The sequence below is a fragment of the Canis lupus genome, chromosome 30 (genome assembly GCF_011100685.1).
Source record: "Canis lupus familiaris isolate Mischka breed German Shepherd chromosome 30, alternate assembly UU_Cfam_GSD_1.0, whole genome shotgun sequence".
Taxonomy (NCBI): Eukaryota; Metazoa; Chordata; class Mammalia; order Carnivora; family Canidae; genus Canis; species Canis lupus.
Genome location: NC_049251.1, coordinates 37,727,043 through 37,738,614, shown reverse-complemented (window position 1 = coordinate 37,738,614; position 11,572 = coordinate 37,727,043). Strand labels below are relative to the sequence as shown.

General features: G+C 64.3%; 1 protein-coding gene across 3 annotated transcripts; it reads right to left on the bottom strand.

Moving 5' to 3' along the window:
- Positions 1-550: 550 nt before the first annotated feature.
- ISLR2 (immunoglobulin superfamily containing leucine rich repeat 2) lies at positions 551-8,612 on the bottom strand. 3 transcript variants are annotated; one of them, XM_038580947.1, is made up of 3 exons: positions 8,442-8,612; positions 5,412-5,522; positions 551-3,973 (listed from the first exon to the last, which is right to left on the bottom strand). In XM_038580947.1, the coding sequence occupies exon 3, from the start codon at positions 3,963-3,965 to the stop codon at positions 1,722-1,724; it is 2,244 nt and encodes a 747-aa protein (XP_038436875.1). In that variant the 5' UTR covers positions 3,966-3,973; positions 5,412-5,522; positions 8,442-8,612; the 3' UTR covers positions 551-1,721. The 3 variants fall into 3 exon arrangements, with proteins under 3 accessions (XP_038436875.1, XP_038436874.1, XP_038436873.1); XM_038580946.1 differs by lacking the exon at positions 8,442-8,612 and adding an exon at positions 6,760-7,184; XM_038580945.1 differs by lacking the exon at positions 8,442-8,612 and adding an exon at positions 6,113-6,753.
- Between the last annotated feature and the right edge of the window lie 2,960 nt (positions 8,613-11,572).

Below are 11,572 nucleotides of genomic sequence, written 5' to 3'. Positions count from 1 at the left end.
ACTCCTGGAGCTTAGCCTGCAGAGAGCCACCCACCCTCCCTGCAAGCCCTCTCCACTCCTTCCAGCCTCCACCATCCCACGTGGTTTCACCCCCTCCACCCAGGAGTCGGAGGCGCCGCCGAGAAAGAGCAGGCGGCAAAATCACAGGACAGTCAAACCAACACGAAATCACACAAAGGATCCCAAAGGGAGGATCCTGGGGGCTCCTTCCTTCTGTGGTTTCCACCAGCATCCCCCAGGCTTCCTTCCTCTGTCCCCCCCCCCCCCCCCCCCCAGAAAGAGCCAGCGAGCCCAGTTCAAATCGATTGTTTTATTGACTGTTTACATACAGACGCCTTTAGAAAAGGGCGCGGGCTCCGGAGGGGGCAGGGCGCTCCTCCGCCCCGGGCCGCACTTGTGCTGCGCTTTGCGGACGGGCCGGTCCCGACGCCCGACCCCCACCCCCCTCCCGCCCCATCCCCGACGTTTACCTTCAAGAATGAAAACAGGACCCCGCCCCAGGCGCCGCGCCGAGTCCACCCTCCCTCCCGCCCCCACCCCTGCCCCCCCGCCCCCCGCCCCCCTACACTACACGGTCACACTTTACGGAACACAGACTTCTGCTACGGAGCTCGCTCGGCCGTAGGACTAGTCGCCGGGAGGGAGGCGGGCGGGTGGCCCAGGACCGGGCCTCTCCGGTCCGCATCCCGCCGCCCGGCGCGCTCCGGCTTTGTGCTGCGACCTGGGGCGCGGCCCGGGGACCGCCCTGGACTTCCTTTGCACCCCCCTCCCCCAACCTGGAACGCAGGTCTGGGCTGCGGGCAGCAGCGGAGGTGGAGGTGGAGGCGGAGAGCTCCGAGCGCCGGGACCCCAACTCACCCACAACGAAACTCCCCCAGGACCAAGCCCGCGGCTCCGCGGCGCCTTAAGTTAGGAGGAGGAGGGAGAGAACGGGGTCCCCCCCCCCACGCGTCCCAGGGGCTGGGAAGGGGGTGTTAGCACCAGACCCGGAGCGTCGCTGTCTTTGGGGGGCGGGGGGACAAAAACAAAAACAAAAAAACACAACGAAAATATGAAAATCGGAGGCGGAGCTGAAAGGCGCCCCAGGCACCGGGCTGGGCTCCAGCCCATCAGCAGGTTGGGGGGTTGGGGACACCGACGGGTTTGCTTCCCCGGTCGGAAGCGGGCTTCCAAACTAAGACTAGGGAGTTGCCACCAAAGTCCTGGCTTCTGGGACGTGCACCCCAGGAAGGACGGAGTGGGGGTCCAGGCGGGACCCTGCAGCGCTCCGCGCAAGGGGCTTCTGCTGCGGGTCCGGGCTGACCCCGGGCCGCAGCGTTGCCACCAGACGCTCCCCAGGTCGCCTCGGTTTCCTCGGGTTCCAGGGCCCACGGCGAGGCAGGAGCATCACACTTTGCAGATAACAATTGCGGTGGGAGTGGAGAGGCGCGGGCGTGGCTTCAGGGGCGGCAGGTGGGGTATCAGAGGGAGGGCAGCGCGGGTACTGTGCTTGCCACGGAGGGGCACTGGGTCCGCCAGGTAGTGGGGGGCCAGGGACGGGTGAAGTCGTCCCCCTCCCCACTAAAGGTCCCCGGTAGTGAAGGTCGGGGCTGGCAAAGGGGCGGAGTAAGTGAAGGTTGCAGGACGGGGTGGGGGTGGGCAGCGTCCTGCCAGCCGGGGGCTTCTGCTCCCGGGCACCCAAGGTGGGGGACGGGAATGGGCGGGCCCTCGGCGCTGGGGGTTCAGCCTGCCGTCTGCTTGTAGTTGCCATTAATTTCCTGGGCGATGTTGACCGCCTCAGCGCCCAGGGGCAGCCGATCACTGTACTCAGAGCCCGCCTCGAACTCCTCTTGGTTGGCCTTGGACTGGGACTCCGCCAGCGAGCAGGCCGCCAGGCTCTCCTCCCTCTGCAGGTCCCCGCCTGGGTCCCCCTGCTCCGCGTCTTCGTCCAGGCCCTCCCCGGAGGCCTCCTCTGGCCCCCCCGCGTCTGCCCCGCCGCCCGCGGGGTAGCTTTTCTCGGACTCGAGGTAGGAGGCACGCGGGTCAAAGTCGGCGGCGATGCGTTTCTCCATGGGGTCAGGGGCCTGTGGCCGCAGGATTAGACGGTAGGGCTTACCTGGGTGTTTGGCCAAGAGGTGGCAGCAGGCGGCGCCCAGCAGGGGCACGGTGGCCAGCACCAGGAGGAACACGCTCACCGCCACGATCACCAGCAGGGAGGGCAGCTCCTTCTTGGTGGCGAACACCACCTGCACGTGGCAGGCCTCCCCTGCTAGCGCCAGGCACACGGAGTAGTTAGTGCCGGGCCGCAGGCCGCGGAACCAGTAGGCGTTGACCCCCTCCTCCACGCGCGACCACTGCACGGCCGCGCCGCCCCCGGCTGGACACAGGTAGAGCAGGCGCAGCGGCCTCCGGCCGGGCCGCCCCGGGCCCCCGGGCCCGGATCCCCAGCGCGCCGCCAGCGGCGTCAGCTGCACCCGAGCCTCGCGCTCCGCCACGTCCAGCGCGATGACCCCCAGCTCGAAGACGTGCTGCTTGAGCTCCGAGCTCTGGTTGAACGCGTGGTTGGACACGTACCGCGAGGGGTCCCCGTGGCCGCAGCGCTGCTCCTCCACCGGGTGCGCGGAGACCTGGTCCTCCGCCTCCTCCCCCTCACCTGCCTCCGCCTCCGCCTCCTCCTCCTCCTCCGGCCCTGCCTCCGCCTCCCCGAGGGCAACCCGGGCCAGGCCTTGGCCTTTGACTTTGCCCTCGGGCTTGGACGGTAGAACGCTGTTGCCTCGGCCTTTGGCTGTGGACTTGCGCTCAGAAGTAGGGGCCTGCCCTTCAGAGTCTCCCCCAGCGCCCGGAGCGTGCTTGGGGGGCCCAGCAGCCGCCACCGCCACGCGGAGGGACGTGGAGTTGGCGCCCAGCTCATTGTGGGCACGGCAGGTGTAGATGCCCGCTTCCTTGGCACTCAGGAGGGGCACCAAGAGGGAACCGTTGGTGAGGGCCAGGAATCGGGGGTTGGCTGGAGGTGCGGGCCACGCGGGTGCTGGAGTGGGGGTTGGGGCCTCGGTCTGGGTCGGCCCGTCCCCATCTCCTTCCTCCTCCCTGTCCTCTGCCCCAAGCCCCTCGTCCTCCCCTCTCGGGACGGGAGGCTCTAAGACTATGGTACCGCCCGGGATCTGAAGTTGCCATTGCAGGCGGGGTGTGGGGTGTCCTTCCGCGACGCAGTGGAGCATGAGCGCCAGGCCCGCGGGCAACGGGCTGCCCGGAGCCTCAGGCGGCGGCTCCGCACTCAGCCGCACGCTGGGTGGGACACAGGACAGGGCGGGCAGGCGGTGCACCGGCACCCCCTGCAGCGCCGGGGGCGAGGCACACGCAATGGAGTCGGGCTCGGGTAAGGAGACCCTGGTGCTTGCGGCCCAGGTCTGCAGCCACACGAGGCTGCAGCCGCAGTGGAAGGGGTTGTGATACAGTTGCAGATGCGACAGCGCGCTCAACGCGTCGAAGGTGCCGGGAGCCAGAGTACGCAGGCGGTTGTTGTTGATGCGCAGGGAGCGCAGGTCGGGCAGTGCCCCGAGGGCGTCCCGGGGCAGCGAGCCCAAGCGATTGTGGTTCATTTTGAGCAGCTGCAGCGCGCTCAGGTTACGCAGGTCGCTCCACGGAAAGCTGGATATGAGGTTGTGGCTGAGGTCGAGGTTCTTGAGCTGGCTCAGCACCGCCAGCGCGCCCGGCTCCACCGTGCGCACCTCATTGTGGGCCAGCCACAGCGACGTGACCTGGGTGACGTCGGCGAAGGCCCCGCGCCGCAGCACCGTGATCTTGTTGGCCGACAGGCTAAGCGTGGTCACGTTGGCCGGCAGTCCTTCGGGCACCTCGCGCAGCTCCTTGTACGCGCAGTCGGCGAACTGGTGCGCGTACTTGTCCACGCAGGCGCAAGGCTCTGGGCACGCTGCAGCCACTCCTAGCAGAGCCCAGGCCAGCCACAGGGCCCGCGCGGGCACCATCGCGGAATCTGCAGGTGGAAGCCAGGGGGAAGAGGGGAGAAGGTGACTCAGGAGCCCCGCTTCCCTCCCCCTATTAAGTACTGTCTGCGCAAACCCATCTAGGGCAGGCCCTAGGGCTCCAGTAACCTCCTCTGGGCTCAGGAGTCTCTCTTGGGCACGAGTGGGGCTCCATCAAAGTCTCAGGATCCAGTGCATGCTCTCTCTCAGGGCCCTGACTTCCTCTTCTAGCGGCCTCGGACCTCGATTTTCCCCCCTATCCCTTCAATCTGGCACCAGACCCCTCGGAGGCTCAGCGGCTCGCCTGTCTGCGCTGGGCTCTGCCCTGACCCCCGTGTGTGTGTGTGTGTGTGTGTGTGTGTGTGTGTGTGTGTGTTTGTGTGTCTAAGCCTTCGTTTAACTCCTGGGCAGGGAACCACAGTAAAAGTATTTTTGTCCGTGACCTGTTGTCCTTCCTGGAACCATGTGTCCCATGCACAGCGCTCGCACACGCGACCATAGGAGCAGACAACAATACAAACACGCGCTGGGCACCGCCATCAAATCAAGTCCTGCAGGGGTTTAGAGGTTCCCAGCCCATGTGCTAGCATACACACACAAAGACACCCAGGCGTGATCACACTGCACCCTGGAGACTTCATTGTTCTTTCGGCTGAACCTAGCTTTTGCACAGCGTTCTCCCTCGCGGCGCTCTCCTGTTCATTGTGCAGCTGAGCTGACAGACACAAGGACACAAGTCCTCGCACGAACTGACCCACACACGGGCACACGCGCGCACGCTTGCATGCACAAAAGCCCTCCGCTGAGGCTGAAATCCCAGCGGACCAGCAATGCCCAGAACTTGCAGCGGTGGTGGGAGGCGACCCGGGCAGCAGACCCGACGGCGCCCCTCCCTCAGACACCCAAGCACTCTGCCCTGGGCTGCAGCTCCCTGGGACGTGGGAGAACCGAGGTTGCTGGGTCAACTTCCGTCTGAGGGAGGAGGTCCTCCCCCACGCCTGGACCGGGATTGTTGAGGAGGTTGTCACTAAAGATGCCTCCTCCCATCCCCAAGAGCCCAGGCGGCTCCCAGAGGGCATGGGGTCCCCATGCTGCAGGTGACGGGCTGCCACTAGCTAAGGAAGCCAGAGATGGTCCCAGAATCTGCCCCTTTTCTGCAGCTCCGATGCCTTAGCATCCCTCAACACCCCCCCCCCCCCCAGTTAAACCTTCTCATCCGCAGCCACCCAAACAGCCTGCTGCTCCCACCTGGGGCTCTGGGACGGTAAGGCTGAGCCCCTCCCACACGCCCCTCTTTGGGAACCTGGGTTCCCCAGGCCGCCTTTGCTCCCAGGGGAGGCCCCCTCCCCGCCCCTCCTGGTCTCCCCCTGACGGCACCAGCGGATTACGGGCCCCCAGGTGGGACCTACCTACACCCGGGGCGAGGTTGTGGGGCATCCCCAGGCTTACCCGCTGCTCGCCGACCCTCCGCTCGCTGCCCTCGGGCTGCAACCCCTGCTCCGGACGGGAGGTCTGGGGGCCAGGCCACTGCCCAAGGGCGCTTTCCACATCTGTTGCTGGCTGTGGGAAAGACCGGGGAGGGCGGAGAAGGGGCCAGGTGAGAGTGGGCAGCTCCCGGGCCCTGAGGTCCAGCTTCAGTTTTTCCTTTCGCGTGCGTTCCCCCCACGTCTGGCTGGCTGCACACTGGAGTCCTCGCGCGCTCCCGGCTGGGCGGCCACGCGCACAGCCTCTCCCACCTCCCGCATGGGCCGCATTTGTTAAAGCCGCAGCGGCTCTCCCCGAGGCTGAGCCGCGCGGGTCCCCAGGGTGCCCCCGCGCGCACCGCCCTCCTCCGGCTCTCCCCGGGTCCCCGCACACCCAGACCCACGGCTCCCCACGTTCACACACCGGGCAGACATTGCCACTGTGCCTAATCACACCGCCCCCCACATCCAAACACATTAGTGCAGACACACACGGACCCTTCACACCCTCCACGCAGTCGACCTTCACATGTTAGAATTCTTTATCATCATGTAATAATAACCGAGGCAATGTGCGGAGGCCTCTCTACCTTCACACACCTTTTCAAAGGCTCACCCTCGCCCGGGACGCTCACCATTGTCCCCCCCCTCCCCGCCACGCGCACACACACATTCACGCTCACTCACCCTCACGCGCGGGTCCCGCCGGGGCCGGGGAGCTTCGCTGCTAATTGAATGCCAGCCGCTTTTACGCCCAGCAACACGTGAGACAAACCATCTTTGAGGAATTTGGGGGAAGGCGAGGCGCACGACCGGAGGGGGGGGCGTGTCTTTGCCTTTAAACTCTTTCTGCAAACGCGGGCCGCGCCGCCGGCGGACCTGAACTAGGACCTGCTGAGCTGCGCGCAGCCGGGCGCGCGCGGACCCTTCCTTCCCGCACCCCCCTCCCCACTAGCAGCCTCCTCCCCGAAGCCACGTTCAACACGATGCATAATTGATAGTGTTAGCAGAGCGCCTCGCCCTCCCTGCTATTTTTTGCTTGGATCTGGGTAGATGCGAGCCCTGGTCTCCCCCGCCCCCCGCCTGTCCAACCCGGAGACGGGAGCGCACGACCCGCGGGGCGCGCGGGGAGGTGACGCCTACACCCCAGCCCGCCGCCGCCCCTGCCCAGCCTCTTACGCCCTAATCTTTGGGTCTGGATTTCCGTGGCTGGAGCAGCGCGCGAAGCCCACCGCCCAGCCTGCAGCCTGGGCGCACGGCCCGGTGGCGGGGAGCGCGGTACCGGCCTACGCCTCCCTCCCCCGGGGCGGCCTGGGCGCACCCCGGCGCCTTACCGTCAGCTCTTGGCAGCTACCGGGGAGGGGGGCACCGGGGCTGAGCGGCAGGCAGCAGCGCCCCAGGGATGGTTACAAAACGTCTGCTCCTCCCGAGCCGTGTGGGCTGGGAACTTCAGGCCCGAGCCTCTCTCGCCGTCCCTCCCTCGCCAACGTCTTCACAGCCTCTCCGGCAAACCGTCAACCCCACGCACTAGCCCCCAAGCCTCCGCGGCCGCCACCGCCAGCGTGTCTCACACCCTCACACAACAGCCGGCCTCAGCAGATTCGAATACTCGCTGTTCCCGACTCTCGCTCCCTGTCTCTGGCGAAACCCCGACATTTCTTTTAGCGACGAGGAGGTGGAGGCGCAGGAATGTCGAGGCATTTGGCTGAAACTCGATGTGTAGCTCCTGCCTGCCCATAGCAGCCCTGGAGGCCAGAATGGGGAAGGGGATGCAGGCTCCGGGAGACCCCAGGGACCCCCCCCCCCCGCCCTTCCTTCCCGGTCCTTTCCCTGGACGCTGCGCGCTCTGGGGCGCCCGGTTCCCGAGCCCTCATCCCAGGCCGGTGCGGGGGTTCTCTGGCGGTGGGTCGATGATGCGGGTTTGGGGCCTCTGAGATCAATCTCCCGATTTGAGTGTTGAGCATTTTAATGAGCCAGGGAAGTGGGGAAGGGAGACAGACGAGGAGCTTTGCAGCTACACGGGCTGCCCAACCGGCGCTCCGAGAATCCTTTGTAAATTAAATATGAACCGACCCGCGCGCGCTCAGCATCCCTCTCTCTCTCCTCCTCCTGCGGGGGCTGCAGGCAGCCCAACGGGCTGGGACCGGCCCGGCTCCTTCGGACCAGGATTGCAAACCCAGAATGTCACTCCACCTGCCTGGGCCTGACGACCTAGGGGGAGAGTACAGGGGCGCCCTGAGAGCGATGGGGTCTTCAAGGAGGGTTGGAGGGATGAGGGAGCCTGGGCTCCGCAGTCTGGGGCTGAGTCCCTGCGGTTGGGCCAGGGAGTGGCGCAGCGGGAGGGTCCGGTGCAACCTCTTTGTCCGTGGAGCCAGGGCGGCGTGTTGGGAACGCGCAGGGGGGCGGTTCTGCGACCTCGGTTCTGGAAGAGGGGTCCCGGAGGCGGGGGGCCCGCAGCAAGGATGGGCAGGCAGGGCCCGGGGGCGCGGGTCTGGGAGATGTCCGGGGGCGCGGGGGAGGGGCGCCTGCCCTAGAGGCGGGGGCCGAAGCTCGGGCGGGAGGCGCCCTGCTTGTGGACCTTTCCACCCAGCTTTCACCTTTCTTGTGGTTCTTTTTGGCTTGGTCGAGGAGGCGGACAGGTAGACAGGCGGGCGAGGGACAACCTGGAAGCGCTGATGGAATGGAAGGCGGAGGCTGGGGAGCAGAAGGGGGAATGGGCTGGCTCATCCTCCGCGGAGAGCTTCCCGGAACCGCAGGGACCCGCCCCGCCAGCGTCCCGGGAACCCCCGGGGCCCGCGGGCCACGCAGGACCCCCCTTTCCGTAGCTCGCTTGCCAGGGTTGCAGAAGCCAGAGGATTCGGCGGGGAGACGGGGCTCCGGGGGCCAGGAGGGCGGCCAAGGATGCGGTGGTCACCCAGGCGAGGGACCGGCAGCCCACGGGCCCCTGCGACCCCCGCCCACTCTCCAGCGAGCGCTTCTGTGCCCCGAGCCCCCGTGGGGGAGAGACGCCCCTTACCCCCGCCTGCGACCCCGGAGCGCCTAGTGCCTGCCCTGCCGGGGCAGAGTCCGCCGAGGCCGGGGCGGGAGCCACGCCTGCAGGATCAGCCTGGGACCCCCCCGGGGCGGCCGGGGCGCGGGAGCTGGCGTGCGGTCTGTAGGGTGAACGATGCTACAGTTGCGAGGGGCCCGGGAGCCGGAGCAGCGAACACCCCACCCCCGCCGCCGCCCACGTCCTTGATCGTTAAAGAAACAGGCACCTAATCAGGTGCGTGGAAGTAGGTAGGCGGGGAGGAGGGATTCAAGGTTCTCAGCCGCCGGGGGTGGGGGGAGGGGGCGGGTTCCAGAATGGGATTCTGTAGCATCCCCGGCTCAGGCTTCTGGACCAGGATGGGGGCCGGACCCTCGACAGCCCCCCCCCCCCCCCGCAGCTGTGGCTCCAGGCTGGTCTTTGCGGATCGACTTCTGACTGCGGACTTCGCGGACCCGCGTGGTCCAGAGGGTGAGGAGGGTTGCAAGCCCGCGGCCCCCCGCGCTCGTTCCCGCCGCTCCGTGGGCGCCCGGTCCCGGTCCCGGGCCTGGTCCGTGCGCGCCCCCTGCTGGACACGGTGTGCCGGGCGCAGAGGCCGGGGCCGGGGCCCAGGGGGGCCCGCGCCCCCAGGGCACCGCAGCTTTCCTTCTCAAGCCCACCCAGTCTCGCCCAGGGCGTCTGCAGCCTCCTGCCCGCTGCCCACCACACGCGCCCCCTTGAGTCCCAGCACGTTCCAGTGCGCTCAGTTCTCCCGGGAGGGAGGAAATCTCCCCCTCTGCCTTCCTCACCCACACCCCCCACCCACCCCTGGTGGGGTGAGCGCGTTCTCTTTGAGTCTTATAGGAGGGTTCTAGAACACAGTCCTTAAGCCTTATGACTTTGTCAGGGACCTAAAATGTCCCAGATCTGGAAAAGAAAATCTGCTGGCTCTAAAAGCTGGGGAAACCCCCTGAGAGGTCGGAAGTCGTAGATTTTTTTTTAATTTTTTTTTATTTATTTATGATAGTCACAGAGAGAGAGAGAGGGGCAGAGACACAGGCAGAGGGAGAAGCAGGCTCCATGCACCGGGAGCCCGATGTGGGATTCGATCCCGGGTCTCCAGGATTGCGCCCTGGGCCAAAGGCAGGCGCCAAACCGCTGCGCCACCCAGGGATCCCCTGGAAGTCATAGATGTTTAATAGGAAAAAGTTCAGCACTTTTCTAACACCGTGTGAACGATCCAGTTGCACCTGCACTCAAGAGTCGTATGTGCCCTCGTATTTAGTGTGGCACGTGAGTGACTTAAGGGATGTGGGACTGCCTTGAAAGGCAGAATGCGGGGACCCAGGAGGGCATCAAATCCTCCCTGCATCACAGCGGGCTCAGGAGTCTTCCCACAGCTGCCCTCCAACCAGGGTCTCCAGAACACTCACCGCTCCGCCTTGCAGCTCCCACCTTGCAGCTCCGCAGTGTGCCCCCACCCCCTGGCCTCCCAACACGCACTCACACAGTGCTCCTACCTCTCTCCCCCGAGAAGCAGCTTTCTTTTTTCTAATTTCCAGCAAAAAAGCTCCCCAGCCTGGGAAGCCAGTTCCCCTTGAGGATAGCTCCTCCCACCTGCCAGCTCTCCTTCCCCTCCTACACCCTCGATGGAGTGGTCAAGAGGTTTCAACAGCAGACTCCACCAGGTACCAGCTGTGTGACCTTGGCCAAGTTACTTAACCTCTCTGTGCCTCAGGGGGGGAAAAACGGGCATAAATAAGAATAACTATTGTGTTAAGTGGCTGTGAGGATTCAGTGAGTCAATGCATGCAAATCGCATAGTACCTGGCTCTTAGTGCTCAGAAACTGAGTTATTTTTTTCCAACAATAGCCAGAATTAGCCATTATTATTGCCTCCCAGAGTTGGGTACGGGTATGATGAGATGTTCTGCTACACCTGCTCCCACATGCTTGTGTCCCCCCGCCTGCTCCATAGGAAGAAAGACCTTGGCCCTGCCCCCATGTGTCTCTCTTTCCTCCCTCCGCCCCTACCCCCATGGCATGGGTCGCAATCAGAATTACTATTACGATTTGTAAAGCTCTGTAGTCTCAGATACTGAAACTCAGATTCTCATGCTTGTAGCTGTCACCAGTGTGCCTGTTTGGAAAGAAAGACTTGCAGCTGCAGCCCTGGTGGAAGGTTTTTAATTAAAACCACAATCTGTTTAAGTATTTATTGGGCTCAGTGACTTTAATTATTTTCCGGGGAAAAACAAAACAAAACAAAAATCCACATTTGCATATGGGAAGACCATTGATTTCGGAGGAAAGTAGCAACCTGTGGCAGTTTGCTGGAGGCCACTGGGAGGAATTTCCTGAATGGTTCAAATGAAGCTCGACATTATTAATAACCTGGGATCCAGTCCACAACCTTCCTCCCAGTGCTTTCATGAAATTAGCTTAACATGCTGGCAAGGCCCTTTATTGCCATCAAAATTAACGACGGCTCTTCCGGTGGCGTCTCTTGTAATTATCTGGGACTGTGCTTGTCTCACTAAAAATGGGGGGGGGGGGAGCTCCTGCCTGGAAGAGGCAACAGACCTGCCTGCGAGGGGCAGCGTGCTTAGCTCTTCTACTCAGCCCGAGCGAGACTGGTTCTCCCCAGAGTGAGGAGTCTGGGCAGCCTGCCCCCTCCACAGTAGGGTGAAGCAGGGTAAAGGAGGGTTTCCATCTGCAGATAACAAAGTTCCCATCTCGAGGGGAGCAAGCAGGCCTGGCTTCAGGGCTGGTTGGTTCAGTGGCCCAGTGACATCAGCAGGGCCCTCTCCTGCCCCTCTCCTCCGCCACCCTTAACGGGGCTCCTGCCTGAGTCTTGTGTTCCTTGATGCCCGTTGGAGGGCTTTGGCAGCAGCTGGGGTAACATGTTTGGTGGCGGCAGACTAGTGGGACAGAGGGACTGGATTCCCTTTCTACAAGCCACAGCCTCTCCTTAGGTCTTATCCACGCCTATTGGCTCAGGACCTCTCATCTCTGAGCCAATCAGTGGTAAAGGGGATCGAATTGATTGGCTGAGAGTAATCATCTAGCCCTGAAAAGGATGTTGAGGACTCAATCCCAAGATTATCTCCAGGCAAGAAATCCCCTTTAAATCGAAGTGC